General features: G+C 51.4%; 1 protein-coding gene and 1 long non-coding RNA gene across 2 annotated transcripts in view; both read left to right on the top strand.

Moving 5' to 3' along the window:
- The window catches only part of LOC123759254 (glutamate receptor U1-like), a 128,827-nt gene that overhangs the window by 39,268 nt on the left and 72,687 nt on the right, over positions 1-16,872 (top strand). Inside the window, exons 8-9 of the mRNA XM_069334750.1 lie at positions 1,093-1,313; positions 1,570-1,750. Of these exons, the coding sequence (XP_069190851.1) occupies positions 1,093-1,313; positions 1,570-1,750 (402 nt within the window). The remainder of the gene's footprint in view (positions 1-1,092; positions 1,314-1,569; positions 1,751-16,872) is intronic.
- LOC138370575 (uncharacterized) lies at positions 14,495-16,126 on the top strand. Its single transcript, XR_011230144.1, has 2 exons — positions 14,495-14,982; positions 15,372-16,126. It is a non-coding gene; the product is annotated as an uncharacterized lncRNA (long non-coding RNA).

Below are 16,872 nucleotides of genomic sequence, written 5' to 3'. Positions count from 1 at the left end.
AAAACATTAATTCATGAAAACTTGGCTTATTAGGCAAATCGGGCCTTGAATAGTAGGCTGAGAAGTGCGTTCTGGCTATTAGGTACGACATATATATATATATATATATATATATATTTATATATATTTATATATATATATATATATATATACATATATATATATATATATATATATATATATATATATATATATATATATATATATATATATATATATATATATATATATATATATATATATATATATCTTTAGACAACAACCCCCACCAGTAGACTCGAACCCTAGCTAGCATAGATGCTTCACAACACCTGGCATAGTTGGTACGCCTTTAACCCTCTACACCAAACTCAGTCCCTTAAAAGAGATGGAAATTTCGGGGTATTTAACCCCCCCTCAAATATCCTCACTTCCCAAGGGCACCAGAGCAAGTGAGATGTCACTCACTTTTTCGTCACGCTCCTGTTAATATGGGAGAACACTGTGTCTATGCTTTATGCACGTACTTGCCTAAACTCGCAAGTTTGACATTAAACAACTTTAGACAACAACGCCCATCAGGAAAGTTGAAAGTCACTTATCAATAGAACCAGATTTATTTCATTCATCTCTTCATTATATACGGATAAAGCCCTATAAGAAGACTCTGTGATAATTAATTGACTCAGAAATTAGATGACGATGAATAACGATGTGTTGATGATAACAATTATTTCTTGATTGCATAAATAAATATATAGAAAAAGAAAGAGCTGAAGTGTCCGTTCTTCATGTGTAGTTCCAGTTGATGATTCCAAACTCACAGAAATATGACTTGCTTTACATTACACCGAATAACTGAAAGACAACATTAATTTAACATAATATTGGAGTACAGTATAACATTGATGCAACAGTTGTACACTGTTAAGACTGAAATTCAGTAAAGCTTACAGTTTTTAAAGGGAAAATTACCTGCAAATGTAAAATGCTGATGCTAATAGTTATTCCTGCCGCTGGATATGAATGGCTTAGGATGCGGTTTTAGTGAGGTGCAAGCAGCATATACCTTGTATAATCCATAATCCTATTCAATACATATTCCTGTTATAGATGTTTTGGAATCTGGTACGTACTGGTGGTGGGAGCGGGTGGTGTTGACAGTGTGGGGGCTGGTGACGGTGGTGTTGACGCAGAGCTACGCCGGCAACCTCATGGCTCTCCTGGCTGTCAGACACATCCCTCAACCCTACCAGTCTCTCCGGGACGTGTTGGATGACCGCTCCGTCATCACTGTGTGGGAGCAAGGCTCCTCTAATGCACAACTTGTGCGGGTATGTAAGCTTAACTACAATCTGCCGAATGTTTATTGAGATACATGAAGTATAATAACATTCAAAATCATCTTATATATAATTTTATTCGTTTGACATTTTTGTTCGGTTCTTTCTGCTTTCTATTGTGCCTGCTGTTCTATATGACCGATTGAATTCATAATTACAAATTCAATAATGTATTAATTTTTTTTATAATAACAAGCTGGTGTTGTCTATACAAGGACAAGTAAAGTTGGCTGGTTTATGTTTCCAGGAGGTTGAGACTGGAGTATACCGCGAGATGGCTGAGCTGAATGTGAACGGTCGCCTAATATACAAACCTCACTCAAAGTACGAAGAGATCATCGATACCTTAGTAAGACGAGGAGACCACGTCCTCATAGAAGTCGATTTTGGTTTACAGATTTACATGTCTCGAGATTTTACTGCAAAAGGTATTGTATAAACTATCAGCACAAAATAAAAATTCTTCACCTAAATATGCAAGAAACAACATTTTAAATATAAGGATAAATCTTAGAACCTCGACCCCACGAGAGGCGTCACCACAGACGACAGGGAAGGGGCACCACAATGGGGCCCGAGGCTGAGTGGACAGCACACGGGACTCGTATTTCTTTGGACCGGGAATCGATCCCCGGCGATGGCGGAAACAATTGGGCAGAGTTTCTTTCACCCTGATGCGACTGTTCACCTATCAGTAAATAGGTACCTGGGAGTTAGACAGCTGCTATGGGCTGCTTCCTGCTGTGTGTGTGTGTGTGTACTCACCTAGTTGTACTCACCTAGTTGTGTCTGCAGGATCGAGCATTGACTCTTGGATCCCGCCTTTCGAGCATCGGTTGTTTACAACAATGACTCCTGTCCCATTTCCCTATCATACCTAGTTTTAAAATTATGAATAGTATTTGCTTCCACAACCTGTTCCTGAAGTGCATTCCATTTCCCCACTACTCTCATGCTAAAAGAAAACTTCCTAACATCTCTGTGACTCATCTGAGTTTCAAGCTTCCATCCATGTCCTCTTGTTCTGTTACTATTCCGTGTGAACATTTCGTCTATGTCCACTCTGTCAATCCCTCTGAGTATCTTATACGTTCCTATCATGTCCCCCCTCTCCCTTCTTCTTTCTAGTGTCGTAAGGCACAGTTCCCTCAGGCGCTCCTCATACCCCATCCCTCGTAGCTCTGGGACGAGTCTCGTTGCAAACCTCTGAACCTTTTCCAGTTTCATTATATGCTTCTTCAGATGGGGACTCCATGATGAGGCGGCATACTCTAAGACTGGCCTTACGTAGGCAGTGTAAAGCGCCCTAAATGCCTCCTTACTTAGGTTTCTGAATGATGTTCTAACTTTTGCCAGTGTAGAGTACGCTGCTGTCGTTATCCTATTAATATGTGCCTCAGGAGATAGATTAAGTGTTACGTCCACCCCCAGGTCTCTTTCACGCGTCGTTACAGGTAGGCTGTTCCCCTTCATTGTGTACTGTCCCTTTGGTCTCCTATCTCCTAGTCCCATTTCCATAACTTTACATTTGCTCGTGTTGAATTCTAGTAGCCATTTCTCTGACCATCTCTGCAATCTGTTCAGGTCCTCTTGGAGGATCCTGCAATCCTCATCTGTCACAACTCTTCTCATCAACTTTGCATCATCCGCAAACATCGACATGTAGGACTCTACGCCTGTAAACATGTCGTTAACATATACAAGAAATAGAATTGGTCCCAGCACCGATCCTTGTGGTACTCCACTTGTTACTGTTCGCCAGTCCGACTTCTCGCCCCTTACCGTAACTCTTTGGCTCCTTCCTGTTAGGTAGTTCCTTATCCATGCTAGGACCTTTCCCCCCACCCCCGCCTGCCTCTCGAGCTTGAACAGCAGTCTCATGTGCGGTACTGTATCAAAGGCTTTTTGGCAGTCCAGAAATATGCAGTCTGCCCAACCATCTCTGTCCTGTCTTATCCTCGTTATTTTATCATAGAATTCCAGAAGGTTTGTTAGGCACGATTTCCCTGTCCAGAACCCATGTTGATGGTTGTTCACAAACCTAATGTTCTCCAGGTGTGCAACCAGTCGTAGCCTAATTATTCTTTCCAGTATTTTACAGGGGATGCTTGCCAGTGATACAGGTCTATAGTTAAGTGCCTCCTCCCTATCTCCTTTCTTGAAGATCGACACGACATTTGCCTTCTTCCAGCAACTGGGCAAGTCTCCTGACATAAGGGACTCATTAAAGATCATTGCCAGAGGCACGCTGAGGGCCTGTGCTGCTTCTTTTAGTATCCACGGTGATACTTTGTCTGGTCCAACTGCTTTAGTTGCATCTAGAGTTGTCAACTGTTTCATTACCTCCTCTGCTGTCACCTCTATATCTGATAGTCTTTCATCTAGGGTAACCCCTTCCAACAATGGGAGCTGCTCAGGCTCGGTAGTGAACACTCCATGGAAACTGGCATTCAGTGCCTCGCAGATTTCCTTGTCACTTTCAGTATATGCCCCCTCTGTCTTCCTTAGTCTTGTCACTTGGTCGTTCACCGACATTTTTCTTCTTATATGACTGTGTAGTAACTTAGGTTGTTTTTTCGCTTTGATTGCAATATCGTTCTCATAGTCCCTTTTCCGATGTTCGTCTTATGTTAATGTAATCGTTCCTAGCTCTGTTATATCTGCTTCTGTTGTCCTCTGTTCTTTGTCTTCTGTACTTCCTCCACTCCCGCCTGCTGGCCATTTTTGCTTCCTGACACTGTATATTAAACCATGGGTTATTATATTCCTTCTTATTTTTTCCCTTTACCGTTGGTATAAATCTCTCTTCGGCCTCCTGGCATTTCTGTATGACTAGGTCCATCATATCTTGGACTGTTTTTCCTCTAATTTCTTCCTCCCACTGCACTTCACCCAGATAGTCCCTTATCCTCATATAGTCCCCTTTCCTGTAGTCAGCTCTCCTTTCCCAGATCTCTTGTCCCATGGTCATAAGTTTGAATTCCATCATGTAGTCAAAGACTAGGACACAATGGTCACTGGCCCCTAGAGGTATTTCATGCTCTAAATTCTCGATATCTTCTACGTTCTGGGTGAAAATCAGGTCTAATAGGCTCGGTGCATCTCCTCCTCTTTCCCTTGTGTCTTCCTTCACATGTTGTGTCAGGAAATTCCTGTCTATAACATCTACTAATTTTGCTCCCCACGTTTCGTCCCCTCCATGGGGATTCCTTGATTCCCAATTTATCTCTCCATGATTTAGGTCCCCCATGATCAGCAGCTTCGCTCTCATTCTGTGGGCTATTGTTGCTGCCTTCTGCAGTTCATCTGTACATGCTTTGTTGTTGTCATCATACTCCTGCCTGGGTCTTCTACTGTTTGGTGGGGGATTGTAGATTACCAAGATCACAATCTTCCTCCCATCTACTGTCAGAGTTCCATGTATGAAGCTTGTGCACTCATTGGTAACTCGATTTCCCAGGTCTTCAAACTTCCATTTTCGCTTTATTAGGAGTGCTACTCCCCCTCCCTGTCTCTGTGTCCTCTCTTTTCGTATCACCTGGTACCCTTCAGGAAAGATTGCATCTGAGATCATGTCATTAATTTTAGTTTCCACAATTGCAACTATGTCAGGATCTGCTTCACTCACTCTTTCTTTTATCTCTTCTGCTTTATTAGATACCCCATCAGCATTGGTGTACCAAACCTTGAGATTCTTCATGGAAACTCTTGTACCAGAGTTCTCCCTTTCTCTGGGGGTCTGGGGGGATCTGGGGGATGTCTGGGGGGTGACTGGGGGCAGGGGGGATCTGGGGGATCTGGGGGGTGTCTGGGGGATGACTGGGGGCGGGGAGGGTCCGGGGGATGTCCAGGGGGATCCGGGGGGTGTCTGGGGGGGTCCGGGGGGTGTATGGGGGGTGAAAGAGTTCAGGAGGGGTGCTTGGGGGGCTACTGGGGGCTGGGCTTCTAGGAAGGTAGGTAGGAGGGTCTGGGGTAGGGCCTGGGTAGGTAGGTGTGGAGTAGGAAGGGCATACTGGGTCTGAAGATTAGGGAGGGCATAGAGGGGTTGGGAGATAGTGTAAGGTTGGGAGACAGATAGAGGTTGAGAGGTTGGGAGGGGGAAGGATAGAGGGGGTGGGGGGGACCTCCCACCTCCCTCGCAAGGGTGGGGGGTCACATGGAAGGAGAGGGGATGAGGAGGGGTGAGGGCTGGGTAGGCTTTGGGTGTTCAGGGGATGAGGGCTGGGTGGGTTCTTGGGGTTGAGGGGATGAGGCCTGGATGGGTTTTGGGGGTTGAGGGGATGAGGGCTGGGTGGGTTTTGGGGGTTGAGGGGATGAGGGCTGGACGGGTTTTGGGGGTTGAGGTGATGAGGGGGTCCTTGGAATGTGGGATGAATTTGACTCCAGTGGGTTCAGAGGGGTCAAGGGATGTGTTGGGGAGATAAGCAGGGGCGGCTGATTTGGGGAAGGGGTGACCTGAGAAGCACGTGTGAGCTGGTTAGCATGGGGTGGATTAGCACTGGGGTGTGTAGCTACTCTCAAATGGGAAGAGTCGAATTGTTGTTTGCTTGCTCTGTGGGCAATCTGTTCCTCCTTCGTCATGAATTTGTCAATATATACGTTATAGTAATTTTCGCTACCTCTGAGTAAGTGTTTGTGATGCAGTATGTAATCCACTGCCTCTTCGTTAGTGAACTGTACCAGAACAGATCGTTTCCTGTTACAGTTGTATGGCCCAATGCGTCGGTGAACATGCACCTCATTCCCTGCCATCTGGGCTCTCATGTCTCTCAAGATCCCCTGTAGCTCCAAATCCTCAATCTCCATCCTTTCCTGCCTCGATGGTGCCCTGGCTTCAAGTAATCCATGGATTATGATTGTCCTCTTTCTCAGTTCAGGGTCATGCTGGTGGCCCTCTCCCTGGCTGACCCCCACCCCTCCAACACCCGCTACTCCACCTACTACTACTCCCCCTTCCCCTGCCAAGCTTCCCTTATTCCTGCCAAATTCATTAGTAAGCCTAGATATTTCTCCTTGCCATTCTACCCTGCTCTTCCTGATTTCCTCTTGAATATAATCCATAAACTCTTGTTTGAGTCTTTGAACCTCGTCCTGTATCTTATTAAAGACTTCACTTTTAATCCCCTGGATTCGATCACCTACCCAAACATCCCTCTTCTCTACAAATTTCCCAATCATCTTCTCCACAAACCTATCTTCTTCCTCAATCATAATACTGTTGGACCTAGACACCCTTCCTGACCTAGTCATTGCTATAATGCAACCTTACCCACAGGGGTTCCAAGTATCTTACCGTCCTGCTAACACAATAGGTGAGTGAATCTCCAATCGTCGTCCCACGTGGTGGTAGAAGGGTTGCTGCCGGAGGTGAGGTCACGCGGTCAGAGGTCGGTGAGGTCTGCTTCCACACTGCACACTGCCACAGTACTTCCTCAACTATTTTGAATTACGCTATTTAAACTGTTTTTCTTCACTACCTTATGGCTCTGGTCAAAACCCAAGGTTTTTTCATTCACTTGTACACACTTTTTCACTTCGAAGTGGCCTGATTACCCCTCCCACTCCACTAGTGAACCAGGAGCTCCCAACCCCACGTCCACCCAACACGATGGTCACAAGACAAGAGTGTGTGTGTGTGTGTGTGTGTGTGTGTGTGTGTGTGTGTGTGTGTGTGTGTGTGTGTGTGTGTGTGTGTGTGTGAAAAAAGTTGATTGATTGACAGTTGAGAGGCTGGCCGAAACAGCCAGAGCTCAACCCCCGCAAACACAACTAGGTGAATACACATGGCTACTGTCCACTCCTGTACCACACGTGGTCACTGTCCACTCCTGTACCACACGTGGCCACTGTCCACTCCTGTACCACAAGTGACCACTGTCCACTCCTGCACCACAAGTGACCACTGTCCACTCCTGCACCACAAGTGGCTACTGTCCACTCCTGTACCACACGTGGCCACTGTCCACTCCTGCACCACACGTGACCACTGTCCACTCCTGCACCACAAGTGACCACTGTCCACTCCTGTACCACAAGTGGCCACTGTCCACTCCTGTACCACAAGTGACCACTGTCCACTCCTGTACCACAAGTGGCCACTGTCCACTCCTGTACCACAAGTGACCACTGTCCACTCCTGTACCACAAGTTGCCACTGTCCACTCCTTCACCACAAGTGGCCACTGTCCACTCCTGTACCACACGTGACCACTGTCCCCTCCTGTACCACAAGTGGCCACTGTCCACTCCTGCACCACAAGTGGCCACTGTCCACTCCTGCACCACAAGTGGCCACTGTCCACTCCTGCACCACACGTGACCACTGTCCACTCCTGCACCACACCTGACCACTGTCCACTCCTGTACCACAAGTGGCCACTGTCCACTCCTGTACCACAAGTGGCCACTGTCCACTCCTGTGCCACAAGTGGTCACTGTCCACTCCTGCACCACACCTGACCACTGTCCACTCCTGCACCACAAGTGGCCACTGTCCACTCCTGCACCACAAGTGGCCACTGTCCACTCCTGTACCACAAGTGGCCACTGTCCACTCCTTCACCACACCTGACCACTGTCCACTACTACACCACACCTGACCACTGTCCACTCCTGCACCACAAGTGGCCACTGTCCACTCCTGCACCACAAGTGGCCACTGTCCACTCCTGCACCACACCTGACCACTGTCCACTCCTGCACCACACGTGACCACTGTCCACTCCTACACCACACCTGACCACTATCCACTCCTGCACCACAAGTGGCCACTGTCCACTCCTGCACCACAAGTGGCTACTGTCCACTCCTGCACCACACGTGACCACTGTCCACTCCTGTACCACAAGTGGCCACTGTCCACTCCTGTACCACAAGTGGCCACTGTCCACTCCTGCACGACAAGTGGCCACTGTCCACTCCTGCACCACAAGTGGCCACTGTCCACTCCTGCACCACACCTGACCACTGTCCACTCCTGCACCACACGTGACCACTGTCCACTCCTACACCACACGTGACCACTGTCCACTCCTGTACCACAAGTGGCTACTGTCCACTCCTGCACCACACGTGACCACTGTCCACTCCTGTACCACAAGTGACCACTGTCCACTCCTGTACCACAAGTGACCACTGTCCACTCCTGTACCACAAGTGGCCACTGTCCACTCCTGCACCACAAGTGGCCACTGTCCACTCCTGCACCACAAGTGGCCACTGTCCACTCCTGCACCACAAGTGGCCACTGTCCACTCCTACACCACACGTGACCACTGTCCACTCCTGCACCACAAGTGACCACTCTCCACTCCTGCACTACAAGTGGCCACTGTCCACTCCTGCACCACAAGTGACCACTGTCCACTCCTACACCACAAGTGACCACTGTCCACTCCTGTACCACAAGTGGCCACTGTCCACTCCTGCACCACACGTTACCACTGTCCACTCCTGTACCACAGGTGGCCACTGTCCACTCCTGCACCACAAGTGGCCACTGTCCACTCCTGCACCACAAGTGGCCACTGTCCACTCCTGCACCACAAGTGGCCACTGTCCACTCCTGCACCACAAGTGGCCACTGTCCACTCCTGCACCACACGTGACCACTGTCCACTCCTGTACCACAAGTGGCCACTGTCCACTCCTGCACCACAAGTGGCCACTGTCCACTCCTGCACCACACGTGACCACTGTCCACTCCTGTACCACAAGTGGCCACTGTCCACTCCTGCACCACAAGTGGCCACTGTCCACTCCTGCACCACAAGTGGCCACTGTCCACTCCTGCACCACACCTGACCACTGTCCACTCCTGCACCACACCTGACCACTGTCCACTCCTGTACCACAAGTGGCCACTGTCCACTCCTGTACCACAAGTGGCCACTGTCCACTCCTGTACCACAAGTGGTCACTGTCCACTCCTGCACCACACCTGACCACTGTCCACTCCTGCACCACACCTGACCACTGTCCACTCCTGCACCACAAGTGGCCACTGTCCACTCCTGTACCACAAGTGGCCACTGTCCACTCCTTCACCACACCTGACCACTGTCCACTCCTACACCACACCTGACCACTGTCCACTCCTGCACCACAAGTGGCCACTGTCCACTCCTGCACCACAAGTGGCCACTGTCCACTCCTGCACCACACCTGACCACTGTCCACTCCTGTACCACACCTGACCACTGTCCACTCCTGCACCACACGTGACCACTGTCCACTCCTGCACCACACCTGACCACTGTCCACTCCTGCACCACAAGTGACCACTGTCCACTCCTACACCACAAGTGACCACTGTCCACTCCTGTACCACAAGTGGCCACTGTCCACTCCTGCACCACACGTGACCACTGTCCACTCCTGTACCACAAGTGGCCACTGTCCACTCCTGCACCATAAGTGGCCACTGTCCACTCCTGCACCACAAGTGGCCACTGTCCACTCCTGCACCACAAGTGGCCACTGTCCACTCCTGCACCACAAGTGGCCACTGTCCACTCCTGCACCACACGTGACCACTGTCCACTCCTCTACCACAAGTGGCCACTGTCCACTCCTGCACCACAAGTGGCCACTGTCCACTCCTGCACCACACGTGACCACTGTCCACTCCTGTGCCATAAGTGACCACTGTCCACTCCTGTACCACACGTGACCACTGTCCACTCCTGTACCACAAGTGGCCACTGTCCAATCCTGCACCACAAGTGGCCACTGTCCACTCCTGCACCACAAGTGACCACTGTCCACTCCTGCACCACAAGTGGCTACTGTCCACTCCTGTACCACACGTGGCCACTGTCCACTCCTGTACCACAAGTGACCACTGTCCACTCCTGTACCACAAGTGGCCACTGTCCACTCCTGCACCACAAGTGACCACTGTCCACTCCTGCACCACACGTGACCACTGTCCACTCCTGCACCACAAGTGACCACTGTCCACTCCTGTACCACAAGTGGCCACTTTCCACTCCTGTACCACAAGTGACCACTGTCCACTCCTGTACCACAAGTGGCCACTGTCCACTCCTGTACCACAAGTGACCACTGTCCACTCCTGTACCACAAGTTGCCACTGTCCACTCCTTCACCACACGTGACCACTGTCCACTCCTGTACCACAAGTGGCCACTGTCCACTCCTGCACCACAAGTGGCCACTGTCCACTCCTGCACCACAAGTGGCCACTGTCCACTCCTGCACCACACGTGACCACTGTCCACTCCTGCACCACAAGTGGTCACTGTCCACTCCTGCACCACACCTGACCACTGTCCACTCCTGCACCACACCTGACCACTGTCCACTCCTGCACCACAAGTGGCCACTGTCCACTCCTGCACCACAAGTGGCCACTGTCCACTCCTGCACCACACCTGACCACTGTCCACTCCTGTACCACAAGTGGCCACTGTCCACTCCTGTACCACAAGTGGCCACTGTCCACTCCTGTACCACACCTGACCACTGTCCACTCCTGTACCACAAGTGGCCACTGTCCACTCCTGCACCACACCTGACCACTGTCCACTCCTGCACCACAAGTGGCCACTGTCCACTCCTGTACCACAAGTGGCCACTGTCCACTCCTGTACCACAAGTGGTCACTGTCCACTCCTGCACCACACTTGACCACTGTCCACTCCTGTACCACAAGTGGCCACTGTCCACTCCTGTACCACAAGTGGCCACTGCCCACTCCTGTACCACAAGTGGTCACTGTCCACTCCTGCACCACACCTGACCACTGTCCACTCCTGCACCACAAGTGGCCACTGTCCACTCCTGCACCACAAGTGGCCACTGTCCACTCCTGTACCACAAGTGGCCACTGTCCACTCCTTCACCACACCTGACCACTGTCCACTCCTACACCAAACCTGACCACTGTCCACTCCTGCACCACAAGTGGCCACTGTCCACTCCTGCACGACAAGTGGCCACTGTCCACTCCTGCACCACACCTGACCACTGTCCACTCCTGCATCACACGTGACCACTGTCCACTCCTACACCACACCTGACCACTGTCCACTCCTGCACCACAAGTGGCTACTGTCCACTCCTGCACCACACGTGACCACTGTCCACTCCTGTACCACAAGTGGCCACTGTCCACTCCTGTACCACAAGTGGCCACTGTCCACTCCTGCACCACAAGTGGCCACTGTCCACTCCTGCACCACAAGTGGCCACTGTCCACTCCTGCACCACACCTGACCACTGTCCACTCCTACACCACACGTGACCACTGTCCACTCCTGTACCACAAGTGGCTACTGTCCACTATTGCACCACACGTGACCACTGTCCACTCCTGTACCACAAGTGACCACTGTCCACTCCTGTACCACAAGTGGCCACTGTCCACTCCTGCACCACACGTGACCACTGTCCACTCCTGTACCACAAGTGGCCACAGTCCACTCCTGCACCACAAGTGGCCACTGTCCACTCCTGCACCACACGTGACCACTGTCCACTCCTGCACCACAAGTGGTCACTGTCCACTACTGCACCACACCTGACCACTGTCCACTCCTGCACCACACCTGACCACTGTCCACTCCTGCACCACAAGTGGCCACTGTCCACTCCTGCACCACACCTGACCACTGTCCACTCCTGTACCACAAGTGGCCACTGTCCACTCCTGTACCACAAGTGGCCACTGTCCACTCCTGTACCACACCTGACCACTGTCCACTCCTGTACCACAAGTGGCCACTGTCCACTCCTGCACCACACCTGACCACTGTCCACTCCTGTACCACAAGTGGCCACTGTCCACTCCTGTACCACAAGTGGCCACTGTCCACTCCTGTACCACAAGTGGTCACTGTCCACTCCTGCACCACACCTGACCACTGTCCACTCCTGCACCACACCTGACCACTGTCCACTCCTGCACCACAAGTGGCCACTGTCCACTCCTGTACCACAAGTGGCCACTGTCCACTCCTGTACCACAAGTGGTCACTGTCCAATCCTGCACCACACTTGACCACTGTCCACTCCTGTACCACAAGTGGCCACTGTCCACTCCTGTACCACAAGTGGCCACTGTCCACTCCTGTACCACAAGTGGTCACTGTCCACTCCTGCACCACACCTGACCACTGTCCATTCCTGCACCACACCTGACCACTGTCCACTCCTGCACCACAAGTGGCCACTGTCCACTCCTGCACCACAAGTGGCCACTGTCCACTCCTGTACCACAAGTGGCCACTGTCCACTCCTTCACCACACCTGACCACTGTCCACTCCTACACCAAACCTGACCACTGTCCACTCCTGCACCACAAGTGGCCACTGTCCACTCCTGCACGACAAGTGGCCACTGTCCACTCCTGCACCACACCTGACCACTGTCCACTCCTGCATCACACGTGACCACTGTCCACTCCTACACCACACCTGACCACTGTCCACTCCTGCACCACAAGTGGCTACTGTCCACTCCTGCACCACACGTGACCACTGTCCACTCCTGTACCACAAGTGGCCACTGTCCACTCCTGTACCACAAGTGGCCACTGTCCACTCCTGCACCACAAGTGGCCACTGTCCACTCCTGCACCACAAGTGGCCATTGTCCACTCCTGCACCACACCTGACCACTGTCCACTCCTGCACCACACGTGACCACTGTCCACTCCTACACCACACGTGACCACTGTCCACTCCTGTACCACAAGTGGCTACTGTCCACTCCAGCACCACACGTGACCACTGTCCACTCCTGTACCACAAGTGGCCACTGTCCACTCCTGCACCACAAGTGGCCACTGTCCACTCCTGCACCACAAGTGGCCACTGCCCACTCCTGCACCACACGTGACCACTGTCCACTCCTGTACCACAAGTGGCCACTGTCCACTCCTGCACCACAAGTGGCCACTGTCCACTCCTGCACCACAAGTGGCCACTGTCCACTCCTGCACCACACCTGACCACTGTCCACTCCTGCACCACAAGTGGCCACTGTCCACTCCTGCACCACAAGTGGCCACTGTCCACTCCTGTACCACAAGTGGCCACTGTCCACTCCTTCACCACACCTGACCACTGTCCACTCCTACACCACACCTGACCACTGTCCACTCCTGCACCACAAGTGGGCACTGTCCACTCCTGCACCACAAGTGGCCACTGTCCACTCCTGCACCACACCTGACCACTGTCCACTCCTGTACCACACCTGACCACTGTCCACTCCTGCACCACACGTGACCACTGTCCACTCCTGCACCACACCTGACCACTGTCCACTCCTGCACCACAAGTGACCACTGTCCACTCCTACACCACAAGTGACCACTGTTCACTCCTGTACCACAAGTGGCCACTGTCCACTCCTGCACCACAAGTGGCCACTGTCCACTCCTGCACCACAAGTGGCCACTGTCCACTCCTGCACCACAAGTGGCCACTGTCCACTCCTGCACCACACGTGACCACTGTCCACTCCTGCACCACAAGTGGCCACTGTCCACTCCTGCACCACACGTGACCACTGTCCACTCCTGTACCACAAGTGGCCACTGTCCACTCCTGCACCACAAGTGGCCACTGTCTACTCCTGCACCACAAGTGGCCACTGTCCACTCCTGCACCACAAGTGGCCACTGTCCACTCCTGCACCACACGTGACCACTGTCCACTCCTCTACCACAAGTGGCCACTGTCCACTCCTGCACCACAAGTGGCCACTGTCCACTCCTGCACCACACGTGACCACTGTCCACTCCTGTACCACAAGTGACCACTGTCCACTCCTGTACCACACGTGACCACTGTCCACTCCTGTACCACAAGTGGCCACTGTCCACTCCTGCACCACAAGTGGCCACTGTCCACTCCTGCACCACAAGTGACCACTGTCCACTCCTGCACCACAAGTGGCTACTGTCCACTCCTGTACCACACGTGGCCACTGTCCACTCCTGTACCACAAGTGACCACTGTCCACTCCTGTACCACAAGTGGCCACTGTCCACTCCTGCACCACAAGTGACCACTGTCCACTCCTGCACCACACGTGACCACTGTCCACTCCTGCACCACAAGTGACCACTGTCCACTCCTGTACCACAAGTGGCCACTGTCCACTCCTGTACCACAAGTGACCACTGTCCACTTGTTATGATCTCAGCCTGCAGGAGAAACGAGTCTCCCTTCTTGAGAGTTATTCAGCAAGCCTGACCTAACTAGAAGGTCTAGCAGATATTGAGGTGATAACCCATATGAAAAATGGCTGGTTGGATATGTATAACAGGTTGAGATTATGGGCAATGAAGGAGAAAACAGATAAATGACTGGCTAGGAGATGTGGACATTTTGCTGGAGGCGTGAGGCTCGCTTCTGGAGGACCTTGACCTCACTTGAGTGCCAGACATCGCAGGGGGAAGCCGCGCTCCGTTGAGCTCCCGTCAGAAGGGAACCCCTAGTGATATATCTCTGAGAGAAGAGAAGTGTGCAGACGTGCCAGCTGTGGAACCGAGCTGGGAACGTTGTGGTCTCAAGTCCTGGTCGAAGAAGAGAGTATCAAGCCGGCCAGAGACATTATTGTGGGCTGTGTGGAGCGCCCTGACCAGACGCCGTCAGAGGGAAAGCGCCCTCGATCAGTTAATCTGTGGTAAGCACAATATACGCCAGTTCATAGTGATTGCATTGTAGTTGGTCGTGTGCCCAGCGACAGTAGCGATGTTTATTTATAGGTTAGACATGTTTTAATAAGGCAGGAGGCCTGAAATAGGAGAGTGAAGAGGGAGGAGCACGGAGCGACGTCCATCCCCTCTGAGCTCTGACGGACGACTGAGGGAGCCTGGCTCCGGATGGAGGAAGACCCTCCCAGTGAGTGAGGGCCGCCACCAGGCGAGGTGGAGTATGGACCCGCCCAAAACGGGGGAGTCCACTCTCACTGTATGTAGAGAACAGATAGAGGTTTGAGGCAAGCATATTGTGTGGTTATTTTTGTTTATGTGTTAAAGGGGAACATTTTATTGGAGTGTCGATGGGTTGCAGGTTTGTTCTTTGGGGAAGAAGTTGCTGAGAACTTCGAAGCCAGCAGATGAAGTAGCTGATGAGACTCCAAGGTAGTGGAGCAGAGGACCTCGAGCTGTGAGGAGAAGCAGCAGTGAAGAGGAGTGTCACGTGCTTCTGTAGAGGTGGAGAAGCACCACAGTTGCTCGGGGAAACTTCATGGTGTAGCAGCCAAGAGAGCTGTGGAAGAACCTAACAGAAGGGTGAAGCACCGTAGTTGCACAAGGAAACTTCATGATAGCAGCCGGGAGGAGCTGCAGAGGATCCTGGTAGTGAAGCCCGGCAGAACCTAAGGATATTAGGGTTGTGAACTTCCAGAGGTGGAAGGGGAAGTTCTGGTGGATTACTTATAGGGAGTTGATAGTGTTTGGTTGTCAGTAGCGTGCAAGACGCAGTGAGAGGTGAGTGACTGTTGGCATCCTTATGTCAAGGAGTTTTTATATTGAAGTATCAATGAACATTTATACTGGTATATGTTATTGCATTCAAATGCTGGTTTTCTATATATATATGTTATCTTGCTGATGGTGCAACAGTGTGTAGGCTTGACCAACTTGAGGAGGTTAATAGTACCAGGTGGTGAACCAGGAGTTGGGATACCACTTGATAAGCTGATAATAGAGTTCTGATGGTATTGGAGTGCAACCTGATTTGGATATTATAGAGTATAGGATTCATTATTATTATATGTGTGTATGTATCGTGTATGTGCTTTGTTCAGTAAATGCGTCACAATTTGCTGGTGTTTGCCCTTGTCCTAGTGAGGCTTCCCAGGAGGTAGTAAAGAAGGAGAGAGAGAGGGAAAGAACCATGAACCACTGCTGTGGACAGGGTAAGAGGTAATACTAGTAAGTCATAGGGGATTGAGGAGATCATATCTCATAAGGAGAGAGTGGGGAGTCACAGCGGCTCGAGTGGGTGTGTGCACGTGACAACGAGGCTAAGTGTTGGAGCCGCATCCCCTAAACGTGTGACGTTGAGCCCCTCTCCAAGAGCCAGAAGCGCCAAGGGTGATCTCCTAGTATAAGCACTCTGCCGAGTTGTGGGTTGGGTTGTCCATAGAGAAGGATCGACGACGACAACACCAACCAACCCACGACTATAATAAATTGGGGGCCTGTCCGGGAGAGTGAACTGACACACCCACACCCTGTCCAAGAGTGTATTTGTACACCCTTGCCGAAATAGATAAACTGTGTGAACGCAGGTGTATATTCTCTCTCTTGGGAAGACTCACAGGACAAAGATGGATAAGGTGCAAGCATTCGTGGAGTCAGGCAAGCCTGAGGACTTGGAAGGTTGCACGAGGGATCAATTGAAACAGATAGCAGAAAAATGTGGCATTAGGTTGAAAGCATCTAAAGTAGCTGGGATGAAGGATGAGATCCTGAGGCAGTTAAGAGCCAAAAGTGAAGCGGCAGAGCAAGGAGCCCAAAAAGGAGCTGAAGGTGGAAAGGAGGATGATGGGCAGGATGAAGTGAGA

Source organism: Procambarus clarkii, chromosome 32, assembly GCF_040958095.1.
Source record: "Procambarus clarkii isolate CNS0578487 chromosome 32, FALCON_Pclarkii_2.0, whole genome shotgun sequence".
NCBI classification, from domain to species: domain Eukaryota; kingdom Metazoa; phylum Arthropoda; class Malacostraca; order Decapoda; family Cambaridae; genus Procambarus; species Procambarus clarkii.
The sequence above is the reverse complement of the archived record's forward strand: the minus strand, read 5'-3'. Positions and strand labels throughout refer to the sequence as shown.